General features: G+C 40.1%; 1 protein-coding gene across 2 annotated transcripts; it reads right to left on the reverse strand.

The window, feature by feature from the left end:
• Nucleotides 1–14,658: 14,658 nt before the first annotated feature.
• On the reverse strand, nucleotides 14,659–26,531 carry LOC100555274 (uncharacterized). Of its 2 annotated transcripts, none has more exons than XM_008112602.3 (3): nucleotides 26,255–26,531; nucleotides 24,469–24,503; nucleotides 14,659–16,199 (listed from the first exon to the last, which is right to left on the reverse strand). In XM_008112602.3, the coding sequence occupies exons 1-3, from the start codon at nucleotides 26,514–26,516 to the stop codon at nucleotides 15,177–15,179; spliced, it is 1,320 nt and encodes a 439-aa protein (XP_008110809.1). In that variant the 5' UTR covers nucleotides 26,517–26,531; the 3' UTR covers nucleotides 14,659–15,176. The 2 variants fall into 2 exon arrangements, with proteins under 2 accessions (XP_008110809.1, XP_003222051.2); XM_003222003.3 differs by lacking the exon at nucleotides 14,659–16,199 and adding an exon at nucleotides 21,067–22,489.
• Nucleotides 26,532–27,809: the final 1,278 nt, after the last annotated feature.

Genomic DNA, 27,809 nt, shown 5'->3' on the forward strand with positions numbered 1-27,809 from the left:
CAAGAAATACTATGATAATATTTTATTTTTGGCTCCCTTGTAATTGGAATATGCCATTATGGTGGCTCTAAACCACTGCTGGGTGCGGAGTTCCATGTCAATGAAAGTATGAGGAGGAGGAGTTGTTGTTGTTGTTTTATCACTGCACATGATGCTTTATAAATAAAATGACCTAAACCAGTGGGCATTTTGCATAGACAGGGGGAAGGAAGGAATAATAAAATATAAAATTATACAATATTGTACAAGTGTAAAATAAATTATCAAGATAAAATAAAAATACAATATAATATAATATAATATAAAGCAAACTGACCAACACATGTAATCAAAATATACAAGATTATAAATTAATACTTTATAACTCACATTTTTATAGGACCAGTACTCATGGTGCCCTTCCAGTCGGGCCTTAAAAGCGAGACCTGTCTCACTTTTACCAGAGGCATCCAAACAATGCCTTTGGTAAAAGCAAATTAATGTGGAGTAAATCGGGTTTCCCTTAAATATCTCATTCGATCCAGATCTTAATGAAAGATCTGGGTCTAATGAGGCATTGAGCCTATTGGGACTGACGACTGGGACTGCTTCCACACAGCTATCCTACTTATTTGAGCTTTGAAAAACTTCCCCCCCAGGCCCCAAATGTTTCCCCTAAAACTTACTTAAAAGGGTCCCTGGCAGCCATGAAGCATCTCCTCACATCTTCCTGAGTATAGAAAATTATGCATAAGGAGGCAGAGGGATTTTCCTCCTCACTTCTCCCAACTCCTCAGGCATCATTTCCTCCACTCAGGATGATACAACGAGAGGCTTCATGGCTGCCATGGCTGGAAGGGAGACATAATCTATGAAGGCATATCAAAAATTGAATCATGGTCCAAAGAGATAATCTTAGCAGAATGTTGAATAGAAATCAGAGAACTAAGTGAATAATGGAAGATGAGTCAAAAGCAGATTACAGTAAACAAGGATGGAAATGATCAAGGCATGAACTAAGGTCTTGGTAGAGGAAGCAGAAAGAAAAGGTCTGATGGCAGCAATATTGCTCATAAAGAAGAAAGTATGACTTTGCTACAGTCTCAAAGGATTAAAAAAATAATAACCTATATATTTCCTTCACAGGATACATGAGGTTTGGGAGTCGTAATGTATTATTGACACATTTCCATTCCATGGGATCCTGGAATTTGAAATTTGGAGCAGAGTATTTAAAATTCCCAGCCAAAGCTTTCCAAAATCTGCAGACACCAGTATTCCATAAGATGGAACCATGGAAATTAAAGTAAAACAATAGAATTATAATTGTGCAGTCTGGATGGGCACTAGACCTAACAGTAGAATTGAGACTATAGCCATCTACTATAATCTCAGTTCTAAGAATTGACTGAAGCACTGACATGTTTTTAACGATCTCTTAAAACTCTTAAGAAATTCATTTTATTCTCATCTCAAGGATCCATGAGATGGATTAATGTCTGTTCTAGTCATGCTTAAAGAAAGGCATATATGGGTCACTTCAGTTATTATTTAATCTTCCTCAAGCAGTAACATTTTTTAAAAAAATCAGTTTGCATTAGGCTGTCCCAAGGCACTCATCACTTGTGGGACAGATAGTAAACAAACAGCAAATGGGATTAATAATCAGGATTAAAACCTGAGTCACTTTTAGAGAGTTGTTTGCTGAAGTTTGCACAACTGCAGCAACTGAGTGGAGAATGTGGGAAAATATGTCAAGGTAAATGCACAACTGAGTGAACTTCTGTTTTCTTTCATCTTACTTTTATGTCATAACATCAAGTTGTTTATTCAGTGTTGTTTTGCTTCCCCGTGGCTGCCATGACTACACTTCCATCACTCCAAATAACATGGCACTGGCTGAAGCACCATTAAATCCATGCTCCCCTTTCAGAGTCACCTGCCTACGTCAATGGTGCATCATATGATTTAATGGAGCATTACACCCTGAGAGCATTATGACGGCAGCACACTGTTTGGGTGAACAGGAGAGGAATAACAGCCTGCCTTTTCTGTCATCCGCATTTACATGAACAACTTGACAAGCAAACAGTGTATAGAGCATTCCTGGAGACTCAACTTGATGGCCTGTTTCATGCCAAGTCTTTTGAGTTTTCCCAGGGCTGGTTTCTCAAGCTCAAGCTTATATATAAACAGGATTTAAAATAAGACTGAAGCTCCTTTGTCTCTCCTGATCGGAGTTTGTGAAGTTACTGTCTGGAAGTAATATTTTCTTGTTAATTAACATCAGATCTAAAGAGTAATTGCTTGTTACAGTACCTAAAAGCCTACTTGTATTTCTAATTGTGGGTGCATCTACACTGTAAAAGTAATGAAGTTTGACACCACTTTAACTGCCACAACTCAATACTATGGATTGCTTTGGAATTGTGCTATGGAATCATGCAAGTTGTGGTTCAACAAGACATCAGCACTATTTGGCAGAGAAGGCTAAATAGTTTCAACCCTCATGGTTCCATGGCATTGAGCTGTAGCTGTTAAAGTGGTGTCAAACTTCATTAATTTTGCAGTGTTGATGAAACCTGTAATTTTTGTTCCTTTTTTTACTTTTGGAGAGGGAGGGACTGGTATTAACTGATTTAATATTGATGTATTTATATCTTATTTTATATTCCGGCATTGAATGTTTGTCATATATATGTTGTGCTCCACCCTGAGTCCCCTTTGGGGTTAGAAGGGTGGAATATAAATGGTTTAAATAAATAAATAAATAAACTTTTAAAAATTCTACAAAAAATGCCAGACGTTATGCTCTTTGTCTCTACCACAGTTCCAAGTTTTTAAAACTGTAACCTTAGAAAACACTGTTTGTAATACCAGTGGTTCCAAAACCTAGATCCTCTAGACAGGGCCGGCCCCACTAATGAGGCACCTGACGCCGCCGCCTCGGGCGCAGGCCGGGGGGGCGCCGTCAGGCTGGGCGGGAGGCGGGGCACCGCCCTGACGGTGCCCCGCCTCCCGCCCAGTGCGCCCTGGCCCGTCTGGCCTGCTAGAAAAGGCCAGACGGGCGAGCGGGAGTAGCGTGGGAGGCGGGGCCAGCTCTGACGCCGCTCCCCCCCCCGCCCAGCGTGCCTTGGCCCTGCCTCCCACGCAGCATGGGAGGCGGGGCCAAGGCACGCTGGGCGGGGGGGGGGGAGCGGCGTCAGAGCTGGCCCCGCCTCCCACGCTACCCCCGCTCGCCCGTCTGGCCTTTTGTAGCAGGCCAGACTCAGCGGAGGTTTCTCCAGGCCGCGATTGCGGCCTGGAGGAACCTCCGCTGAAGTCTGGCCTGCTACAAAAGGCCAGACGGGCGAGCGGGGGTAGCGTGGGAGGCGGGGCTAACTCTGCCCCCCCCCGCCCAGCGTGCCCTGGCCCCGCCTCCCACGCTGCGTGGGAGGCGGGGCCAGGGCACGCTGGGCGGGGGGCGGGGCCAACTCTGGCCCCGCCCCCTCACTATTCGCCCTGGCCCCGCCTCCCACGCAGCGTGGGAGGCGGAGCCAGGGCACGCTGGGCGGGGCCAGGGCGCCGGTGGCGGGGGCGCTTTTCAGCACCCCCGCTTCACATCAAAAAATATCTCCGGCCGGCCCTGCCTCTAGATCACAGTTTCTCAGGGTATGTCCAGACAGCATCAAAATCTGTGTTTTATAACTGAACCAAGAAATCCTGGAATTTGACAGCAGGTCCACACACAGATCTGTCACTCCAGGGATATGATCCCCCACCGTCCACTGTGTTCATATCTTCTTTTGAAGCAGATCAAGATGGAGGGCGGATGTTATGACCTTTGTTTCCTTGTACTGCTTTCGACCATGTTTGTATTCCTGTATACCTGGCTTTGATTCATGGACCGTGACAACTGAATTCCTGGTTTTTGACTTATGGACTTTGACCTCAATTTGCACTTTCTAGCTTTTGTTTCCTGAACTCTGACCTTCTTGTTTCTAATCTCACTTGGTAATGCTTGGTTTGCCTTCAAATATCTGATTTCTAACTTTGGCATCTTCTCACCATGATCGGTGTGTGTTTTGCAATTTTATTGTCATGGCTGGACCTTGAAATACTTATGACTTTAGATTTTTGTAAAAAAAAAATGTGTGTGTCAGGAGCGACTTAAGAAACTGCAAGTCACTTCTGGTGTGAGAGAGGGACGTTGTATTAATGTAGTATGGTCTTTGGCGTGTTTTTATTTTATTTGTTTGGACTTCAGCCCTGGTATCTGGACTCATTATATGGCACTTAAGTCTTTCACAAGTTCTGTAATCTTAATAGCCATCATTTCAGAGCCAATGTGGATTTCGGATTTGAATTCCCACTCAGCCATGGAAACCCTTTGGGTGACCATGAACAAGTCATTAAAAGGAAGCCACTCCACTGTGCTGGCTTTCTTGTGTCCTACATGTGGAAAGCCAGAAGGCTAGTTTTACTTACACCTGGTTTGGATCTGCTTGAATTGTGTAATTATAGAACCTTTGATTTGGAACACAAGGGATATCTAAGGTTGGATCTATATCTGCCTTATATCTGAGGATCTGATCCCAGATTATCTGCTTTGAAGTGGGTTATGCGCCAACACTGCAAAATAATCTGGGATAAACAAATAATCTGGGATCCAATCCAGGGATATAGGGCAATGTAGATCCAATCTAATTCAGCTCCCTATCATGCAGGAATACACATATAAAGCACTAATTAAACTTGTCTGTCCAGCTCAGAAGATTAGAAATTACCACTCTCTGAGGCAAACTATTCCACAGTTTTTTAAAAATTTTCCTTAATGTTTAGATAGAGTCTCCTTTCTTCTCATTTGAATACATTGGTTTGTGTTCTACATTCTGGAGCACCAGAAAACAAGCACCCACATCTACTCCGAGCTAAACTCTGGGGGAGTGAGGAAATCTGAGACAAAATGAAATTGTCCCTGCTCTTGAAAAAGTCCCAGAATTTTACGCTGCAAACCATGGCTCTATTATGACTCTTTTGGGAGTATATTTTGTGCTTGTATTCCATCTATGAATTTCTGGCATTGAGGAACACCTGCCTAGGTTGAATGTGCAACAAATGGGAAAATGTGAGGGCTTGCTATGATCCCTTCATTGGAATGGGGTGTGTGGTTCAGCAATGCACAGATGACCACTTTTTACAACTTCCACATTCTATCAAATTTAATTCTACCTTTTAAAAAAGGGAGACAATAAATAAATAAATAAATAAAAACTCACCACCCGTAAAATCTATCTGTTGCATCCGCTGCTTCGGGCAACTGTGTTTTTGACTTTCAATCAAAATGCTTGTAAAAGAAACTTGAAATGTGGAAAGAGAAATATAAACAGAATGGACTAAAGCAGAATAGGATCAGATTTCATTGTTCTTTTTTTATGCTGCAAGATTTATCTGGAAGCCTGGGAGTACAGTATGTGTCATCTTATTTAGAACAGGGATGGGCTCGTCTAAAAACAGTGTGCACATGCCCTGTACACACACAAATTTCTTTTAAGGCTGGGCCACAGTTTATCTACACTGTTCCCTCCTTGAGGCTCTTCTAACTAAAAAAATTTTCAGATGTTCTTGGCTGACTGGAACTATTTTCCTTGTCTCCTCTTCCTCTGCCTTTTAATGCCCCGATCTATGGACGCTAATGAATGCCCTGTATCCCTGTGAGCTTTTTCTGACCTAGCTATAAAATGCTTTTAGTCAGCTAACTGGATAAAAGAGCTTAAAATAGGATGGCCTTTACTTTTTATCAGCTTAAAAATTTCCATCCAACACATCCTCTTTATAAATAGTCTATAGCACAGTTGCAGAAGGAATTCTGTGTTGATCCTCAACAAAAGCAAGAGGGAAATGCATAAGATTTGACTTTTTCTGTTGATATTTCTGGCTCTTGGCTACCTCATAAACCGTGATGACTCAGAGGATGAATTAATAGTTTGTTGGCATAGTTTTCAACCAAGGAAGCTTTTGTGTCCTATGGGTTTTGGAACAATGCTGATTCCTATAATTTGTTTATCACTTTGTGGGCATAAACATGTCTTATTGGGGTTTGGTGGGGATGGAGATTACAGCTAAATAGGATTTTTAATAAACATGATAGTGAGGATTTTGCATCCTACAGTTTGCTACAATCTTGCATAGTATTACCAGTTTTAATGTCTGCCACATGTTTTCTCTTGGGATTTATCATTCCAGCTCTGAGATTTGTCTGCTCAGAGGACAGCTGTCACATACTTTCCCTTGGTTACATCACATCTCAGATTATGCCTGATAGGTTATGTTGTGATAGATGATGCCAAGAGTTCTGGCAGTACTTTAATATGACACAGTGCTTCCCAAACTTTGGTTCTCTGGGTGTTTTGGACTTCAACTCCCAGAAGCCCCAGCCATCATGACCAACAGTCAAGAATTGTGGATGCGCATGTCCAATCACCTGGATGACCAACATTTGGGAATCACTTCAAATTCCATCAGAGATGGGGCAGTCTTCTAGATATTTTCTGGGCCCAGCAAGTTTAGCCAGCTGCCTGAGCTCTTCAAGTGTAGCATTTTTTTTCGAATAAAGCAGAGAATGTTTGAGGATTGGGACATTCATAGGGATACCAAGATGCTTGTTCGTAAAGCCATTGTATTCCCAACCCTGTTATATGCCTACTGGGATATAATCTACTATCTACAGAAGTCACTTTCAACTTCTGGAACTATTCCATCAGCGTTGCCCCTGAAAAATCCTGCAAATCTCTTGGGAAGTCCGGTGGACAAATGTCAGCATTCTGGAAGAAGCAAAGACCACCAGCACTGAAGCGATGATCCTTCACCATCAATTTCGTTGGACTGGCCACGTTGTCCAAATACCTGATTGTCGCCTCCCAAAGCAGTTATTATACTCTCAACTCAAGAATGGAAAATGAAATGTTGCTGGACTGGAAAATATTTAAATATGGGCTTAAAGCTAACCTTAAAAACTGTGGCATAAACACAGAGAACTGGGAAGCCTTAGCCCTCAAGCACTCTGACTGAAGGTCAGCTGTGACCAGCACTGCAGTGGAATTCGAAGATGCACAAATGAAGGGGGAAAGGGAGAAATATGTCAAGAGGAAGGTGTGTCATGTCCGTGACTGCCTCCTCCCCTATGAACCCACGTGGGCCTTGAGATCGTCTGGAGAGGCCCTCATCTCGCTCCCGCCTCCGTCTCAGGTGTGGTTGGTGGAGACGAGGGAGAGGGCCTTCTCAGTGGTGGCCCCCCGGGTCTGGAACTCCCTCCCTAAGGAGATCAGGCTGGCACCCTCTCTGTCCATTTTTTGTAAGGACCTCAAAGCATGGCTATTTCGAAATGTTTTTGACTGAATAGCCCCAGTTAGAGATGTAGTTGTCGCAGCCTTCCCACCTTATCAATGTTCCTCTCTTGTTGATTTTATTTTTGAATGAAATTACTCTTCCTGATCACCCTATATTTTATCCTGAGTCTTACGTTGAGCCTGTATAATTTTTGCCTCTATATATATATATATTACACTATGCTCAGACTCATTGTTCTGATATGCTGTTATATCCAGTTTTATGCTGTTATATGGTTTTATTGGTTATATTGGTTTTATTGTATGACTGTTTATTATATGTGACATTGGGCTTGTTCCCTATGTGAGCCACCCCGAGTCCCCCTGGGGGAGATGGGAGCGGGATATAAAAATAAAGTATTATTTAAAAAAAATAAAGTGCGTCATGCCAAGCCTTGTTGAGACCACCTCCCATCTGGAAATTGATGTCCTCACTGTGGAAGAACATGCGGATCAAGAATAGGTCTCTACAGTCACCTGCTGACCCACCACCAAAACCCTACACTTGAAAGGCAATCATACTCGGCCACGAGTGATAACCTATGATGATGGTGAATTGTGCTGAGAGTTTCAATACAAAAATACATTGAAGGCTACATGATCCCATCCTTACTTTCCATGAAATGCGTTTAACATTTCTTATACCTGTAATTGTGAATTGGCTGATGGAATTTTTAAAAAGTGTTTTTCAGACAGCTGTTGTTATCTGCTTTCACATCAACTTCAATTTATGACAACTTTATCAAATAGTTGTCTTGGCAAAATTTTGAGGAGGACATATTGCTTGTAGGATGAGTGAGTGCAGCTTACCCAATGCCATGAGGGTGCAACCAGCTGAATCTGCTGTGGTATCACATTGTCATCCAGTATGTCCAGCCCAACCAAGACCATATTGGTCCTGCTGGACCATCGCATCTCCCTCCATGTCACTATTACCTGTTCCATCGAAGCAACATAAAAAGAAAAAAGAACAACTTCTGATAATATGCTTGGTTATTCCCTTTCCTTTCAGTCAGAGGCTTAGAGGACAGAGCAAAAAGCATCACAGGAAGTCTTATTAAAACAGAAGTATTATTTTATAGATTTGAAAGCCTATTTTTTACTACAATTTCCAGAAGCCCGAGTCTTGTAAATTTTCCCAGTCTGTGAAAGCTTAGCAAATTATAACTAATGTTTCTGACAAAAGGGATTGACTCTGATGCTGTAGACACTAAAAATGTTCTGTGTTGACTTCGGGCCCAGTTGAGTTCATTGACATACACAAGAAAAACACAAAAAGCAGCTGAATACTGGCTCCGAACATTTCCCAAGCCAGGAGTAGCAACCTTGGGAAGTCTGCCATGTGGCCTTTTGATGCTCAAAGCAGTGACAACGTGTTGGCTGCCACATGTGATATTTGGGAAAGAGACTCTGACTGCTTCTCTGCTTCCAGCTAGCTTTGCCAGGAGACAAAGCAGGCACAGGCGTTGACAGTCAAATTGGCATTTAGCAAGTACACATTGTGCTAGAGGTTCAGATGTTATCTTCATTTGAGCCAGTATGCTGCAGTATAGTGGCTAGGTATGATTTAGAGGCTTAGGTAATGATTTTGCGAATCACAAATCAAATCCTAACAACATGAAGTCAATGGAACAACCTTGAAACAAATAATTCTCAGGCTAGCCTTCACAAAAGGTATCAACAGGATAAGTTCCCAGCATCGATTTTTTGATAATCATGTGGGGTTATAATTAATGTTTTAGCTCCCATGATTTAATCCTAAATTGAAAATCATGTGCTGTCGGTTATATTTCAGAAGAAGAAACTGGCAAAACCACCTTGGAGTATCCTAGCCTAAGAATTCCCTGTGAAATTCATGGAGTTTGCAATAAATCCAGAGATGACTTGAAGGCTCATGCATGCACACACACACACAGAGGGCTGATCCTGCTTAGCTTCCAACATCATACAGAATTTTGTACCTTTAGGGTATCTAGCCCTCCAGTAGTGACTCTGGAGCCCTCCAGACAGGCCCTATATCCCAGAATTTGATCCCAAATTTTCTGCTTTAAACTGGATTTATGAGTCCGCACTGCCAGATAATCTCGGATATACAGAAAACCTGGGATCAGATCCTGTGATATAGAGGCTGTATTGGATTTACACTGCCCTATATCCTAGGATCTGATTCTAGATTTTCTGTTTATACCAGATTATCTGGCATTATAGACTCGTATAATCCAGATCAAAGCAGATAATCTGCGATCAGATCCTGGGATATAGAGCAATGTACATACTCAAAGGCCCTTTTTACACTGGATCTGGCCCAACTTACCTGTCCGAATGTATCTCTATGAGACAGTCAGTGTGCTAAGATCTGCTGGGGAGGCCCTGCTCTCGATCCCACCCCCTTCGCAAGCGCGATTCATGGGGACGAGAGACAGGGCCTTCTCAGTGTTGGCCCATCGGCTATGGAACTCCCTCCCCAGTGACATCAGATTGGCCCCCTCCCTCCTGGTCTTCAGGAAAAAGTTTAAAAAGTTGGCTTTGCGCACAGGCATTTGGAGATAAGTGTAATATGAAACTGGACTTGAATGTAGCAGCACAAATAACGATTATGGAACTAGGCACTTCGTTTTTAATCTGTTTTTATTGTAGTTAAACATTTCAACCATTTATTGCTAGAGTTGTTGTATTGTTTATTTGTATATATGACGTGGCATTGAATTTTGACAGCTGTGTGGCCTCAAGCCTGAAAGGAAATGGGACATAAAATCCCAGTTCCTCTTAAGATTTGGGTCTATGTAGAAGTGTCCTTGAAGACACAAACAGAATAATAGCCATTGTTGATTTCCTCATCCCTTCCACATATGTTTTTTCTCTGCCAAACAAGCTTTTAAAAGCCCTACTGTCATTCTGCTTTTAACTAAAGCAGTAGTTTTGGCTTTAAATGAGGTGGGAATGAGGATTTAATCTTGTTCCACACTTCTGCTTATACTGAATTGCTCATTTCTTTGAATAGGAGGATTCAAAGCAAGGCACTGCCCATTAAGTGATTCTCTTGTTTTCTCAACCAAACCCACAAGAGCAATGATGAGCAAACAATATTTTTTTTAGTTTTTATATTATGTTGAATAAGTTCCAAAACTTTGACCTCATTTGAAAACAGAAAAGTTTGGGAGGAGAGAGATAGAAACTGTAAAGCAGGGGCCTTCACTCAGAGAAATTACCTAACTTTCCTCCATCTTCTAAATATATCTATAGATGTGTCTAGTGGCTTTCATGTGAATTTGGTCTGGAGTTTAATCTGAACTTTAAATGAGTTATCCAAATGAACCCTTTCCCTAAAGTAGAGGATTGATACAAACCCACCAGCTGCCACTGGGTATCTACTAGTCCATGCATGAGCAGTGCTCCAGATAGCTCTCAGCTGCTGTGGGCCACCATGTCTTTATGCCAAGAGAACAGCATAAATGGGGAGGGCCTGAGGTAAGTGCCTCGGGGCCGCATCCAAGCCCCGGGCCTTAGTTTGCCCATGCCTGTACTAGTCACATGATAGTTACTCATGCAAGGAAGCATGGAAAAATCAGCCGCATTGACACTAGCTAGCAATGGTGTTGTGCTTAATGTGGAAGCATGGGTGGTCATCATGACTTAGCCATAACTCTAGGGAGAGTTTTAAAATATTATTAGTTATATTGATCTATGCCAACTAAATAATTTCTTGCCATTTCCAACACATCCAGAAACAAATGTATTGTAAAGTTAATGTGTCTAATGGACCATTCAGCTCCAGACTATTACAGTAAAGATCTCAAAGATTGCTAATCTCAAAGATTATAAGAACTGCAACCTAAAGAAGGAACGGAAAAGATCACAAAGTAGTAATAATAATAATAATAATAATAATAATAATAATAATAATAATACAGTAGAGTCTCACTTATCCAAGCTAAATGGGCTGGCAGAATGTTGGATAAGCGAATATCTTGGATAATAAGGAGGGATTGAGGAAAAGCCTATTAAACATAAAATTAGGTTATAATTTTACAAATTAAGCACCAAAACATCATGTTATACAATAAATTTGACAGAAAAAGTAGTTCAATACGCAGTAATGTTATGTTGTAATTACTATATTTACGAATTTAGCACCAAAATATCACAATATATTGAAAACATTTACTGCAAAAATGGCTTGGATTATCCAGAAGCTTGGATAAGCGAGGCTTGGATAAGTGAGACTCTACTGTAATAATAATAATAACTCGCCTCTCTCTGCAGCTCGAGGCAGGACATAACATCATTAAAACAAGAGATAAAACACTCTTAAAAGACATATAGCACAGAGTTAAAAGACAAGTTTCATTCCACTGATGAAATGCAGATTAAAATTCCCAACTTAAAATTGACCAGGTAGGCCTGCCAAAAAAGATGGGTCTTCAACTGTATCTTTAATTCTGACAGTTGATCCAGCTGTCGAACCTCTTCTGGCAGGTCATTCCACAATCTTGGGGCAACAGACGAAAAGGCCCTCTGGGTGATGGTTGCCAGTCGGGTTCTGGCAGGCTGGAGTAGGCATCCTCCAAGGGACCGAAGTGTGTGAGGCGAGTTGTACAGGAAAATGCAATCCTGTAGGTAACCTGGACCCAAACCATGTAGGGCTTTAAAAGTCATAAACAACACTTTGTACTTAGAAGTTAATGTTGCTGCTTCTGATAATCAAGTAGTCCTAGCATTTTGACTTTGGTTATTTCCTCCATCACACCAAACCACGTTTAAGAAAGCAACATAAGATGTCTGCCTCACAAAATAGTCAGTGGTTTTCTGATACATGCTTTGTGAGAAGAAAACCCAATATGAAGCAATGGCAATATAGTCAGTAGCAAAATCATATCACTTCATCCACACCACACATGCTCTTCATTCCAAATTAGATGTAAATCCTATATGTCCCTCCTTCTGCTTTTCCTCACACCAAACATGTTAACTACCTGATCTTTAGTTTGATTTCTAAATTAGTGATGAGGCAAGCTCCCCGCCCATTCTCAAGTCATATTGAATAGTCTCAGACATAACCTGAGATCCTTCCAGTCTTTCCAAAGGTTAAGAAACAATTTGGCCTAATCCCAAACCAAGGTATATGGTTGTTATGTGCCTTCAAGTGATTTCTGATCTATGGCGACCCTAATGTGAAAACTATCATTGGGTTTTCTGGGTTATGTGACTTGCATAACATCACTCAGTGAGTGGGCTTTCATGGCAAAAGAGGGAAACTACCTATTTTCTCTAGGACACAACGCTCAATCACTATGCCATCCTGGTATTACCAAACCCCAATCTAGAATTTATATAGATTACAAAAATGACTGGATTTTTTCGGAATCATGTTAATCTTCTACTGCTTGTTGGTTTTATCTATACTCAGGGAGTGAATTCATCTCTGTTATATAAAATTTCACTGTGATTTCATATGGCATATTACAATGAAATGGCATCCTATAATTCAGTAAAAGTGCAATTTCTGCCATTTCCTGGAATAGTATCACCAAGGGAAAGGTTGAGTAGTCATTAGTGGAATGATATTTTTTGTGGAGTTATTAAAAGAAAAGCACCCACTTTGTCTGTCCAGTATATGCAAGCAAAGGCAAAGTGGTGATGGTTAGAGTGTGTTGCATAATAAGACTTATACACCCTTTAACAGAGATAGTGTCCAATGTTAACAGGGCCTAGGCAAATGTATCTCCTATAGGATCTCATCACACTGGAGCATGGATTCACTTTAAATTTGGTTGCTGTCTCCTGCAGAATTCTGGGGCTTGTAGTTTAGAGGGACCTTTAAACTGCTTAGCCAGATAGATACTGGGCCTCACATGTCCATCCCAGTTTAGCCATCATTTCTCCTCCCTGAGAAAGACCGTAGTGATTCACATGCTAGTTGAGACCTGTCTTCGCAGATTCTGGTCCAAATTATCATTCAGCCAAAAAACTTGGCTGAAGAAAAGTTGTGATTAATGTGGATTGGGATTTCACCTGCTTCCTGTTTACAGCACCACAAACGCAATTTTCCAAGGGGTTAGAGACTCAATGGATAGGATCTCTCTGTGTGTGTGAAAATGTAGTTATGTTGCTTCTGTGTACTGTTTGTGACATAATTGGGAATAACTATAATGTCTAAAAACTATGGTTTTTTTTTGTATTTTGGACTGAGAGAATCACATGTTCACTGGCCTCTCCTCTCCTTGAATTGGATCTAGACCAAGCTAGTCACATTCACCTAAATGTTGCTCCATTTCACTTAAGAGAAATCCTGAAGGACATGCATAAACATGTTAAATGATCAAAATTGTTTGAAGCCAATGAAGGCTAAACCAACAGTATATATTGCATAACAGATATATCTTGTAAATATTTAATGATAATTCTCCCCCTGTCATGGAACTCTTGGAAATGTTTTATCATGCTAGGTCTCACAAGCTGAAAAAGTTCCCTTTTGGGAAGAGGGTAATTACCAGAAACCTTCACCCACTGGTCAGACTGACTGGGAGATTCTTGGAATGGCAGTCCCAAATTAATTTTTCTAAGGACCTCATCAAATTCTTCTGTTTTGTGCTTTGAGATTATACAGTTTTCCTGCTTAACCTGAAAGCTGAACAGGAAGAGTAGCCAAGTTATGAAGTTAAGAGATTTACAACAATGTTTTTCGGTTTTATCCTTTTACATTTGCCAAATCTGGGCACATTTTTTCTGTTTCCACTTCAGCATCAAGGCAGGCATCAGCTATTTTTTTTAATGTTTTCGTTTATAAGTCTATTCCTGGATTTCTTTAGGGTGTTGATCGAAAAATTGCATTGAATGGACCGCATCAGCTCTAGATTCTTAAATATGGTTATCGTGATTTTCTATCAATGTGCAAATATCTCAAAAACTAGAGCTGATAGGGGAAAACTAATTCCATTTTTGGCATCAGCAAATCAAATAGACCCAGAAACAGAGCTAGCATTTGAGGAACCAAAATGTGTGTTCGCCAGTGTTATATTTTAGGGGAGAAGGCACTTTCTATCAAGCAGTGCAGCTTCAGGCAGTAGAATTTAATTTAAGAAACAGCCTGGTGGGGTATCTTAAAACTTGCTACCAGAAAGTTAGATGCCAGCTGATTAATTGGGTGAAACCACCATGGAAACAACAATGATGTAGAATAGGTGAACCATGCATTTAGTGGATGTAGAGTTACAAACATCATGGAAGGCCAAGGCGTTTAAAGTAAGTAAAGTACATATCAAAATGTTATGGTATATAGAAAATAGATGCATTAAGACCTCACAGTAGTCAGTTTCATATTGCAATAGTAAGTTTTTATTGATTCCATTAATATCAGGTAGTTTTCATGAGAAGCAATTACAAAGGATATCCCCCCCCCCATTGTAAATTGTAAAAAGTCTCACTGTATGCATTATACTGTATGCTCTCTTTTGAGCATAGATACACGTGTCAGTGATGCATACTTATGAACATAACTGAAGTTTGTTACTTGACGACAAATGCAGTTGGACCTAGCTCAACAACTGAAAGATTTAACGCTGCAAATCAGATGATCAGGCCAATTGGTTACTGATGGTCAGCAGAACATAACATTGGCTCATCAAAAGACAGAAGTTGCAGCAACTGCAGTTGGACCTAGCCCAGCAACTGAAAGATTTAACATTGCACATAACATTGTGGTAAGGGGAGAGGAAGTGAAAGCATCCACAAATACTGGTAAATACAGTGATGATAGTACAGTATGGCAAAGCAGCAATTGCATAGATGTCAAATATATATGATATATGAACAAGATGATCAGGCCAAAGGTTACTGATGGTCAGTAGAACATAACATTGGCTCATCAAAAGACACAACAATGGTATAGGCAGGTGGATGAAAAGTGCTGTGGAGACTAGTGTAAAATGCTAGGCGCAGGAGATGAGCAGAACTCAGGAATGTTGGGAAGACGACATGTGCAATGGGCTCGGTGGTTTCATTGGATAATTTTATGTGCAGTTCCACACTGGTATAATTGATGCTCTTGCAGAATATATCTTCCTGCTTATGGAAATTAATGCTTTCCTGAGGACCAGGATCAGGGTGACTTGTGACTGACATGATTTTATCAATAAGGTGGACAGCGTTTTTGAATTCCTCTTCGGAAGGAGGGAGCATGCTGTCTCGCCTTTCCCTGAGGAAGATGACCTTGCCTTCATTTAGGATGTTGGAAAGTGTGCAGACATCTACCTGGGAAGAACTGTTCTCATAGGAAACCCAAACACACCCATCCAAGCTCTTCCGTCCGCAATAGTCCCATATGGAATTGTTGTCATCAATAAGGCAGCGATACGTGGAGTGTCCGTATGTAGCGCAACGGTAGTTGTTGTGGCAAGGCAAGCCAGTAGGAGTTATGTCATGGAACGGAGAGCAGCGTTGAAGACCATAGATTGTTTCACAATGGAAAGAACCTTGAGTTGCTCTGCAGTTCTTGAGACAGATGTGATTCTCCTGGGAGTATTCAAGGAAATCTTGAGTCTTGTGCAATCCACAGTAATGCCACCCTCCATCTTTATGGTAACAGAAGCGGTAGGAGGTCCCAAAAAAATCACAAGATGTGGCACATTTTTTGCCTGAAGCATCCAGACCTTCCTCTAAGGAGCAATAGTCCCAATCTTTCCCATTTCCACCATATTGTTTGCACCAAGTGTATTTATAGCCATGATAATCACATTTATCTCCACAAATCCCATTGGAACTTGTGTAATGAATGACAGAACTGGAGAAGGTGAATGGCAGAACACAAAAGAGTGCAAACAAAGCGATTGAGACAGTCATTTTCTTCTTGAGAACCTGAAATAAAAAAGGGGTGGGGTTCTGGTAATTTACAAAATTATGTTACATGCCACACTATCCTTCTTTCATTATCCTTAATGTTTGTTACAAATCTACAATTTCCATAATGCTATCTTCTTGACTCTTTACAGCTGCCAGAAACGAATTCATTTTGTAATGTTTTCAATCTTTCAAATGGTCCTACCATAAGACAACCGATTTGAAATATTATCAAAAGACAGGAAACGGTTAGTTACTATTTCATATTTGATATCAGGAAAGTGCTTGCGGAGTTTTCTGCCATAGAAGACAAAATAACTTGACTTACCTTGGATCCCAGTCTTACACTGGGACACGGGTAGGACACAAATATTGTTTGATATTCAATGTAATGAAATTAATCAAGTTTATTTCTCCTCACTCATAGGAATGGGAATCGAAAAATATGCCTCATAGGGCCTCATCACATGGAAGTTTACCTCTGTTACATTTCAAAGACAGACTCCTACAAAGTCCATCAAACAAAATACCAAAATTACACAAGTGAGAAAATTAAGTCTACCGTCCCTGAATTCGTCATAAGAAGTAAACACTACAAAATAACAAAAGACATACGATAGAAGAGTTTCACATTTCACTCCATGCATATGTTCTTCGTTAAGGAAAACATCAGGATTGCCCAAATATAACTCGGCTTTATTTTCCACTTGGATAAGGAAATAAATTGTCTTCAAAGACCTAAGCTTACTTGTGAAATGGATATGCTGTCACATACTCCATTATCTTGGGAAGTATGGTATCAGAATCCACTCCAAAAGCAGGAGAAAGAGGAAATATGAAAAAGGAAAAAAGGATACACCTTCAATAAGACCAAGTAAAACCAATAGCTGAATTTAGCCCCATATTTAGTTCTTCACAATTATAGTAGCAGAGCTGAGACTGTCAGAATGACATCTATGCAATGTTTTCCAGGACAGATTTATATATTTTGATCCTTTCTTGTAAGTCAATTCAAATAACCCACCACATTTCACTATTGAAATTCTTTGATTATCTGTGGTCTGTCTACAGTACTCACATAAAATAATATCGTAACTTTTCCCATTGGTAACACCCAACCTTCCCAATTTAGCCTGCAAGTGTTCAATTAAATTCTGCTAGGGGTATTTTAATCCAATGCTGTTTATATAAAACAGGAGAGACATAATGCAGAACACACCACCAAGGATGTCATGTTTTATCCTCGGTTAACAACTAGAAGAAAAGAGCAATCCAGAACACTATTTTAACTTCAAGACTCCTGGAGGGAGATCAATCCAGTTCAAAATATTTCAGAACATTCTATCACACTAAGTATATTCAGAAAAAAAACAAAAGATGTTTTCTACTGCTTCCAGCTTCCCATAAAAATACAAATATAAGTGGGGAGGCTCAAAATGAAGTGCCTCAAGCCCCTGAAAGCAAAATGATATATATCCTGTGTGTGTGTGTGTGTGTACATACACACATACACATATAATCCAGTTTTCAATCAGAAATTTTTACATTTACAGCAGTCAACCAGGTTGATCCCACTAGGATTGACTGCCAAACATGGATGGCTCACACTTGACACACCTCATAATAATAATAATAATAATAATAATAATAATAATAATAATAATAATAATAATAATTATTATTATTATTATTATTATTATTATTATTATTTATGTGTATGCCATCCTATCTCCCCGAGGGGACAGCATATGTGCTCTTCTTTCCAAACAATCGTTTTTCCCTTCCCAAAGTTGTTCTTTTTCTTTGAATTTAGCACAGGATTATATCCTTGTCCCACACTCCTTATTTATCATATGCAGTACATCTGCCTAAAATTGGAGGACTAAAATTGGCTTCCACATTACCTCCTTCTGTCCCTTCCAAGTACTCCACTTGCTCTGTCTTCTTCAACTTCTCAGGAACAATGATGAGTAAGCAATACTTTTGCTGTTTATATTGGGAGAGAATTCCAAAACTCTGACCTTGTTTAAAGCCAAGGGGAAAAGGGGGCAGAAAGGGAGAAACGAAAGCAATACCACAAATGAAAGACTTTCCCTCAGACACAGAAATGATTTCTCAATCTTCCAACATTCATTTGTTCTTCTCAATTTGCAAGGAAGAATGGATGGATCTGTTCATGTGATTTAGGAAATGTTAGTAGAGACTCTAGTATGTTGATAGCACCCATTGCTTCAACCTTATGATGAGTCCAAAAACCTTAAGGTGAGCCTTTTTGATCCACCACTATTGGGTGTTTTTATCCCTATCCAGAGCAGATCTTTCATCAAGATAATGGGTCTGATGCTTCTTTGGAGACCAAGCCATTCCAAAATTCTTTGCATTATGAGAGAAATAGCTCACATCAAGATAGTAGACTGGTATATTGTGTGAAGGATGAATGGATGGGTAATCAGAAAATCTATTGGCCTTCCCTTATAAACACACTACTGTGAGAATTGTCACTAATATGCATGTGCGATCCCTTTAAAAATGGTTCAAAAGTACTTACAAAAATAAGGCGTGCTGACACTTCATTTCCAATGTATTTCTAAAGTTTTGGTGGTGAAAATTTCAAAACTCTAACAAGACTAAGAAAATTTTGTTATTTTTTGTTTACAGTAATTGTGCATGCGCATTACTGCAATAATTAGTACTACTATGGAAATTTTAGGATCTCCTTTCCCTTGCATTTTTGAAGCTATTGAGGTGAAACTTGCTACAATGGTAGAACACATTTACCACTGTTAACCCACAAATTTCAAGACATTTCACTTATCTATGGGTTTTTGGCAAATTTTCAAAGTTTTTATAAAAAAACATTTTTTATAATAAATAAAATCTGTTCCTGGTTTGAAAGTATTATTTCCTGTTTCATTATGTGGTCCTTACTTTGAAAGTCATTGTTCTACTCCAAAAACATTGTTTTTGTGGCAGAAACTTTGTTAAATTGGTGGAGACTCAAAGCAAAATGTGCTATAGGACAATGTCCCTTGCGCAAAGAAAAAGTTTTTTGCAGTGTAATAAACTTTCACCATGTTTTTATGATAGATTTACATTAAATTCAGTTTCTGCCTCCTGCTGAATTCTGGGGTTTGTAGTTTAGTGAGGCTCAGGAGCTGTATGGCTGAGCAGTTTAAAGGCCAGTTCCTAAACTACATGCCTCAGAATTCTGCAGGAGCCAGAAACTGGAATTAAAGTGGATCCATGTGCTAGTGTGATGAGGTCACTAAAGCTGCCAAAAGATCCCTTTGCATACTGATACTCCCGAATGACATTCCCATTTTTTTGAAATAAAGAGCAATGCAATTTTGCCGGTCTCTCTCAAAGAGTTGGGTAACAACTGGCTGATATAGACTTTCCTTCCAAGTTGAAGTGACACTGAAAAGAATGCAAAATGTGAAGAAAATATGTGATTCACTGGATTGGTATTTCACCTGCCTCCTGTTTTGTTTTTTTGTTTTTTTCACTTGAGTGTCAAGGAAGGCATCAGCTATAGTTCTGCATGCATACAGAAATATTACACAGATCAACAAAAACACTTTTTTTCTTAGTGTTGTTGTAACTCAGCAGCAGTCACAGCTGTTTGATGAGATTACTGACGATTTGGAGTCAGATCTGATTGTGGGTTTTCATGGGATTCAGTCTCAGGCAGAAGGCCAGTCTCATGCAGAGCTAGAAAGTGAAACTACTTTAGGCACAGGCACAGCTGGGCCTGAAAATCTAATTGCCTCTGATCCTCCAGGCCTTCAATGCCCTAGTGAAGACGAAGGGATAAAATATTCTCATGAGAATACACTTGTTGACATTGGTCTAAGCAAGGAGCCTGGAACTTCGAGCAGATAGCCAGCTTCATAGGCCAACACGCCTCCATGGGAAGCAAAAGTTCCAGGGGAGTCATAATGATTTCATGTCTATAAATTAGGAGCTATGTGCTAAGCACTCTTCAATTCAGGCAACATGGCTTTTACAGTCCTGCCTGGGTTCTCTATTTCTTGTCTTGGTTTTGGGATTTAAGTATTCTGGGAGTTTTTCTATGTTTATGTTGTGTATCTTTGTTCAAGTTTTGCCTATGGACACAAGTTGCTTTTGGATTTTGGACTACTATTGAATTGTCTTGCCTGGATTTGCTAGAGTCATTTGCTTTGGATTTGCAAGAGACATTTGATTGTTGAATTTTGGGTTTTATAACTTCTTTCTTTATTCCTGCTTTTTGTTGTATATTTTATGTGCTTTTTGCAATAAACTGTTTGCCTTTACTCTGGACTCCTGTGTGATGCTCTGGTCATAGGTGGCTTCATCTCTGTGGTGTGGCAGATGTCTTGGTTTTTAAGGCTGATCCTCGATTTATTTGAGGCATTGATTTAAAAAATTGTTTTGAATAGACCGCATCAGCTCTAGTTTCTTAGATATGGTTGTTATGACTTTCTATCAACGAGCAGATGGTGACTGATATTTTAGATATGTTCTATATCTAAAAAACTAGAGCTGATGGGGGAATCAAATAGACCCAGAAACAGAGCTAGCACTTGAGGAACCAAAAATGTGTGTTGGCCAGTGTTATATTTTAGGAGGGGAATCACTTTCTATTAAGCATTGCAGTTTCAGGGAGTAGAATTTCATTTGAGGATCAGCCTGATGAGGCCCCTTAAAACTTGCTACTAGAAAGTTAGATGCCAGCTGATTAATTGGGTGCAGCCACCATGGATACAAAAATTAGGTAGAATACATTGGTGGATGTAGAGTTCCAAAATTAATGAAAGGTAAAGCTGTTCAAAGTAAGTAAAGTACATACCAAAGATGTTATGGTATATAGATAACAGATACATTAAAACCTCACAGTAGTCAGTTTCATATTGCAATAGTCAGTTTTTATTAATTCCATTAATCAGGTAGTTTTCATGAGACACAATTACAAAGGATACCTCACCAAAGCTGGGGAATTACACAAAGTCTCAATGTATGGGCTATACTGAATGATCTCTTTTGAGCATAGATACAGGTGTCAGTAATTCATACTAATGAACATAACTGAAGATTGTTACTTGACGACAACTGCAGCTGGACCTAGCCCAACAACTGAAAGATTTAAGGCTACACATAACATTGTGGTAAGGGGAGGGGAAGTGAAAGCATCCACAAATACTGGTAAATACAGTGATGATAGTACAGTATGGCAAAGCAGCAACTGCATAGATGTCAAATATATATGATATATGCTATATGAACAAGATGATCAGGCCAATTTATTACTGATGGTCAATAAAACATAACATTGGCTCATTCAAAGACACAGCAATGGTGTAGGCAGGTGGATAAAAAGTGCTGTGGAGACTACTGTAAAATGCTAGGCGCAGGAGATGAGCAGAACTCAGGAATGTTGGGAAGACAACATGTGCAATGGGTTCAGTGGTTTCATCAGATAATTTTATGTGCAGTTCCATACTGGTATAATTGATGCCCTTGCAGAATATATCTTCCTGCTTATGGAAATTAATGCTTCCCTGAGGACCAGGATCAGGGTGACGTGTGACTAACATGATTTTATCAATAAGGTGGACAGCATTTTTGAATTCCTCCTTGGTAGGAGGGAACATGTTGTCCCGCCTTTCCCTGCGGAGGATGACCTTGCCTTCCTTCAGGGTGTTGGAAAGTGTGCAGACCTCTACTTGGAAAGAATTGCTCTCATAGGTAACCCAAACACACCCATCCAAGCTCTTCCGTCCGCAATGGTCCCATATGGAATTGTTGTCATCAGTAAGGCAACGATATGAGGAGTGCCCGTATGTAGCGCAACGGTAGTTGTTGTGGCAAGGCAAGCCAGTAGGAGTTATGTCATGGAACGGAGAGCAGCGTTGAAGACCATAGATCGTTTCACAATGGAAAGAACCTTGAGTTGCTCTGCAGTTCTTGAGACAGATGTGATTCACCTGGGAGTATTCAAGGAAATCTTGCTCCTTCTGCAATCCACAGTAATACCATCCTCCATCTTTATGGTAACAGTAACGGTAGGAGCCTCCAAAAGAATCACAAGATGTGGTGCATTTTTTGCCTTCAGCAGACAGACCTTCCTCTAAAGAGCAATAGTCCCAATCTTTCCCATTTCCACCATATTGTTTGCACCAAGTGTATTTAGAGCCATGATAACCACATTTATCCCGACATATCCCCTTGTAACTTGTGTAATAAATGACAGAACTGGAGAAGGTGAATGGCAGAACACAAAAGAGTGCAAGCAAGGTGATTGTGATGCCCATTCTCTTCTTGAGAACCTGAAATGAAAAAGGGGTGGGGTTCTGGTAACTTCCAGGATATGTTTCATCCCTCAATATCCTTTTTTTACAATATCCTTAATGTTTTTTACAAGTCTACAATATCCTTAATGCTATCTCCTTGTCTCTTTACAGCTGCCTGAAAAATTTTGTCATGTTTTCACATCTTTCAAATGTCCTACCATTAGACAACCAATTTGGAATGCTATAAAAAGATAGGAAACTGATAGTTACTATTTCATATTTGCTATCAGGAAAGTGCTTGTGGTTTTCTGCCATAAAAGACAAAATAACTTGACTGGCCTTGGATCCCAAGTCTTAAGATGGAACAAGGGTGGACACAAAGAAATTATTCAAGTTAATTTCTCCCAACTCATAGGAATGAAAATCCAAAAATATGCCTCATAGAACTTTATCACATGGAAGTTTTCCTCTGTTACACTTCAAAGACAGACTCCTACAAAGTCCATCAAACAACACAAGACTGCTTCCAGTGATTGCTCATCGGACTCAATTTCTATAGTGTGTAGAAACGAAAGGATTTCAAAGAAGGGCAGGCTTTAACTCCAATCCTTTCCCTGTGCATAGAAATGCTTTAAGTGTGGATGTTTTCCCTTGTGATGAGAAGTGGTGGATTTGTCCAATTATTTTGTGATGTTTCAGTGTAGGCAATCTGTTAATGCGTTTTCTGTTTCCATTAGTGGGTTAAAGGAGTCCCCGATGGTGCAATGGATTAAACCCTTGTGCCAGCAGGACTGTTGACTTCAAGGTTTGGTTGCTGACCTGAAGGTTGCCAATTTGAATCGAGGGAAAGTGTGGGTGAGCTCTCTCTGTCAGCTCCAGCTCCCCATGCGGGTGCATGAGCGAAGCCTCCCACAAAGATGGTAAAAACATCAAAACATCCTGGCATCCCCTGTGCAATATCATTGCAGAAGGCCAATTCTCTCACACCAAAAGCGACTTGCAGTTTCTCAAGTCACTCCTGACACACACACAAAAAGTGGTTTAAAGACAGTATGGATCCCATTGAAAGAAATATTTTGAAAGGTGTGTCTGTCTCCTTTAAGTATAGGGGCTTAAAGGGAACAATCCCTTGGGAGGTGGCATTTCAAAAAGACGCCTGATTCAAAAAGTGTGCTAGAAAGGGGATCCTGTGCAATGAAGTAAATCCCCTATCTTCTTTAAAGATATCCCTTGCTCAGAGCTTGAAGAAGTTATATTTTCGACTGCAGCTATCACAGTTCCCCAGTTGTCATAGAAGATTTTTCTCTGTAGTCCAAATAATTGTTCCTAGTTCTTATCTTTTTCATCATTTTGTGGACATCATAAATACCTAATAATCTGTAAACCTCTGAAAACTTAATGTTGTAAATACTTGATAACCACAATTCAGCAATGCATAAGTCCACATAAACTGCAGTAGTGATTTGGAAACAGGTCTCACAAGTGAGAGCCTTACTCTAGGTATGAAAATGATATTTGTAATTATTGGTAAAAAGGTGGCGGTTGTCCAATGGTTAGAAAACTCCATTCAGGGGAGAATTATATGTAGATTTCTCCTGATATTCAGATGTCCCAAAGTACAAGTTGAATGTCCCTTATTCAAAATTCTTGGAACCAGAAGTGTTTTGGATTTTAGATTTTTTAAATGTTTTGGAATACCTGTAGTTGCATTATCATACATATTGATATATCTTGCAGATGGGACCAAGTTGGAACACAAAATATATTCATGTTTCATTAACATCTTATACATATATCCTGAAGGTAATTCTATAAACACTATGTTTAATAATGTTGTGTGTGAAACTAAGTTTGTATACATTAAAACAACAGAAAACAAAAGTGTAACTATCTCAGTGGACAACTTAGGATTTTGAAGTATTTTGTAATTTCCAATAAGGGACGCTCACCCTGAATTGTAAAGTATTATACCATAATTATTTGGCTTCACAATATTAAAGGATTTGCATCCTTACCTTAGGTATGACTCGGTGAATAGCAATGGCAGCTCCTTGTGGAAAAAGAAAAAAGAGGGTCGAAACAGTCAGCTAGTGAAGTCTCCAGTTAAATAGAAGGCTGTGGGATTCCCTTATACTGAGAAATCTACCAACACCTGACTATTTTCAAGAACAGCAAATAATGAACAAGATTTCAAAATTACACAAGTTTGAAAATCAAGTCTATCATCCTTGAATTTGTCACAAGCACCACAAAATAACAAAAGATATACTATATAAGAGTTTCACATTTTACTGCATGCAATATGCTTCGAGTGGTGTAAGTAATCAGCTTCTGTACAACATAGGTTCTTCCTTAAGAAAAGATATCAGGATTGCCCAAATATGACTGGGCTTTATTTCCCACTTGGATAAGGAAATAAATTGTCCAGAAAGAAATTAATAAATTGTCTTGTGAAATTAATACGCTGTCACATATCCCTTTATTTTGTGAAGTATGGTATCAGAATCCACTCCAAAAGCAAGAGGGGGAGGAAATACAAAAATGGAGACAATGGATACACCTCTAGTCATACTTAGAGAAGACCAAGTGAAATCATTAGCTTATTAAATTTAGCCCCATATTCATTTCTTCTTCACAATTATTATGGCAGAGCTGAGACTGTCAGAGTTACATCTGTGCAATGTTTTCAAGGCCAGATTTGTATATTTTGGTGCTTTCTTCTAATCTATTGAAATAACCCACCACATTTTTACTATTGAAATTCTTTTATTACCTGTAGTCTGTGCTCAGTACTCACATAAAATAATATCTTAACTTGTCCCATTGGTAGCGCCCAACCTTCCCAATGTTCAATTAAATTCTGCTAGGGTATTTTAATCCAATTCTGTTCATATAAAACAGGAGAGATGTCATGTGAAGATATCACACCACCATGGATGTGATGCTTTTTCCTCAGTTAACATCTTATAAGAAAACTCTAGGAAAAGCCTCCAGAAAACTATTTTAACTTCAGCAGTCCTGGAGGGAGATCAATCCAGTTCAGAACATTTGTTTTCTGTATTGCACACCACACTTATTCAGAAAAAAAAACAAAAAATGTGTTCTGCTGCTTCAAACTTCCCACAGAAAAACAGATATAAGTGGGGAGCCTCAAAATGATATATATCCCATGCAAAAAATGTTTTATATAAAGGTAAAGGTAAAGGTTTCCCCTGACGTTACGTCCAGTCATGTCTGACTCTGGGGGTTGGTGCTCATCTCCATTTCTAAGCCAAAGAGCCGGCATTGTCCGGAGACACCTCCAAGGTCATGTGGCCGGCATGACTGCATGGAACGCCTTTACCTTCCTGCCGGAGCGGTACCTATTGATCTACTCACATTGGCATGTTTTCGAACTGCTAGGGCAGAAGCTGGAGCTAACAGTGGGCGCTCACTCTGCTCCCAGGTTTGAACCTGGGACCTTTCGGTCTGCAAGTTCAGCAGCTCAGCGCTTTAACACACTGAGCCACCGGAGGCACCTATACACACACACACACATACACAGTCCAGTTTTAAATCAGAAATCTTTACTTTTACACCAGAGTCAACCTGGTTGATTCCAGTAGGATTGCCCACCAAACATGGATAGTTCACAGTCACATCAGAAGCAATCCTTAAAAAAAAGGCCCACTTTCTCTTCCCAAAGTTGTTCTTTTTCTTTGAACTTAGCACAGGATTATATCCTTATCCCACACTCCATATTTATCCTATGTAGTCCATCTGCCTAAAATCGGAGGACCCTAAACAAGGCTTCCACATTACCTCCTTCTGTCCCTTCCAAGTACTCCACTTGCTCTGTCTTCTTCAACTGCTCAGGAACAATGATGAGTAAGCAAGCCTTTTTGCTGTTTATATGGAGAGGGAATTCCAAAACTCTGATCTTGTTTAAAGCCAAAGGGAAAAAAAGGGGGCAGAAAGGGAGAAACGAAAGTAATACCACAAATGAAGGACTTTCCCTCAGACACAGAAATGATTTTTTAATCTTCCAACATTCATTTTTTCTTGTCAATTTGCAAGGAAGCATGGAGGGATCTGTTCATGTAAATTAGGAAATCTTAGTAGAGACAGTAGCATGTTGATAGCACCCATTGTGTCAATCTTAAGGTGAGTCCAAAAATATTAGAAGCTTTTTTCATCCAGCTTAGTAAAACCACTACTAGGTGTTTTTATCCCTATCCACAGCAGGTCTTTCATAAAGATAATGGATCTGATGCTTCTTTAGAGACCAAGCCATTCCAAAATTCTTTACATTATGAGAGTGTGGGAAATCCATTTGGCAGTGGGGAAAACCATCAAGCAGCACACCCTTACCATCACATGCGGAAACCCATCTGTCCCAGGCTTGATCCTGAGCTGTCCCTGGCTCAATTTATGAGAATGCAGGTAGTCACCACTGTCCTTGGGGATGAGGCATGTACAAAGCAGGCATGGAGCCCACCAGAAGTAGCCCTGCATCATGTGATGGGCTCTGATGAACTCCGTCCTGGCTGCATCTCAGCAGCGTCCTAGGACGGGATTTAAAGCCTATGTGATGAGGTTGTCAGTTCTGGTTTCTTTTATATTTTTCTATTTTGTGCTTTGAGATTATACATTTTTCCTGCTTAACCTGAAAGCTGAAGCACAGTTTTCTCTGCTCATAAAAACACAGGGAGAGGAGCCAAATTATTAAGTTAAGAGATAGACAATGATGTTTTTCAGTTTTAAACTTTTATGTTTGCCAAAACTGGGCACATATTTACCTGTTTCCACTTGAGCCTCAAGGAAGGCATCAGCTATAGAATCATAGAATCATAGAATAGTAGAGTTGGAAGAGACCTCATGGGCCATCCAGTCCAACCCCCTGCCAAGAAGCAGGAAATCGCATTCAAAGCACCCCTGACAGATGGCCTTCCAGCCTCTGCTTAAAAGCCTCCAAAGAAGGAGCCTCCACCGCAGTCCGGGGCAGAGAGTTCCACTGCCGAACAGCCCTCACTGTGAGAACGTTCTTCCTGATGTTCAGGTGGAATCTCCTTTCCTGTAGTTTGAAGCCATTGTTCCACGTCCTAGTCTGCAGGGCAGCAGAAAACAAGCTTGCTCCCTCCTCCCTATGACTTTCCTTCACGTATTTGTACATGGCTATCATGTCTCCTCTCAGCCTTCTCTTCTGCAGGCTAAACATGCCCAGTTCTTTAAGCCACTCCTCATAGGGCTTGTTCTCCAGACCCTTGATCATTTTAGTCGCCCTCCTCTGGACGCTTTCCAGCTTGTCAACATCTCCCTTCAACTGCGGTGCCCAGAATTGGACACAGTATTCCAGGTGTGGTCTGACCAAGGCAGA

Source organism: Anolis carolinensis, chromosome 6, assembly GCF_035594765.1.
Source record: "Anolis carolinensis isolate JA03-04 chromosome 6, rAnoCar3.1.pri, whole genome shotgun sequence".
Taxonomy (NCBI): Eukaryota; Metazoa; Chordata; class Lepidosauria; order Squamata; family Dactyloidae; genus Anolis; species Anolis carolinensis.

What these genes read in the sequence shown, in the direction of transcription:
- LOC100555274 (XM_008112602.3), bottom strand. Translation starts at nt 26,516, where the DNA reads ATGCTTCCTTGCAAATTGACAAGAAAAAATGAATGTTGGAAGATTAAA. An exon ending in CTTGGAAGGGACAGAAGGAG is followed by an intron (nt 24,504 to 26,254) that starts GTAATGTGGAAG and finishes TTTTTCCACAAG; the next exon opens with GAGCTGCCATTGCTATTCAC. An exon ending in TTCACCGAGTCATACCTAAG is followed by an intron (nt 16,200 to 24,468) that starts GTAAGGATGCAA and finishes TTTTTATTTCAG; the next exon opens with GTTCTCAAGAAGAAAATGAC.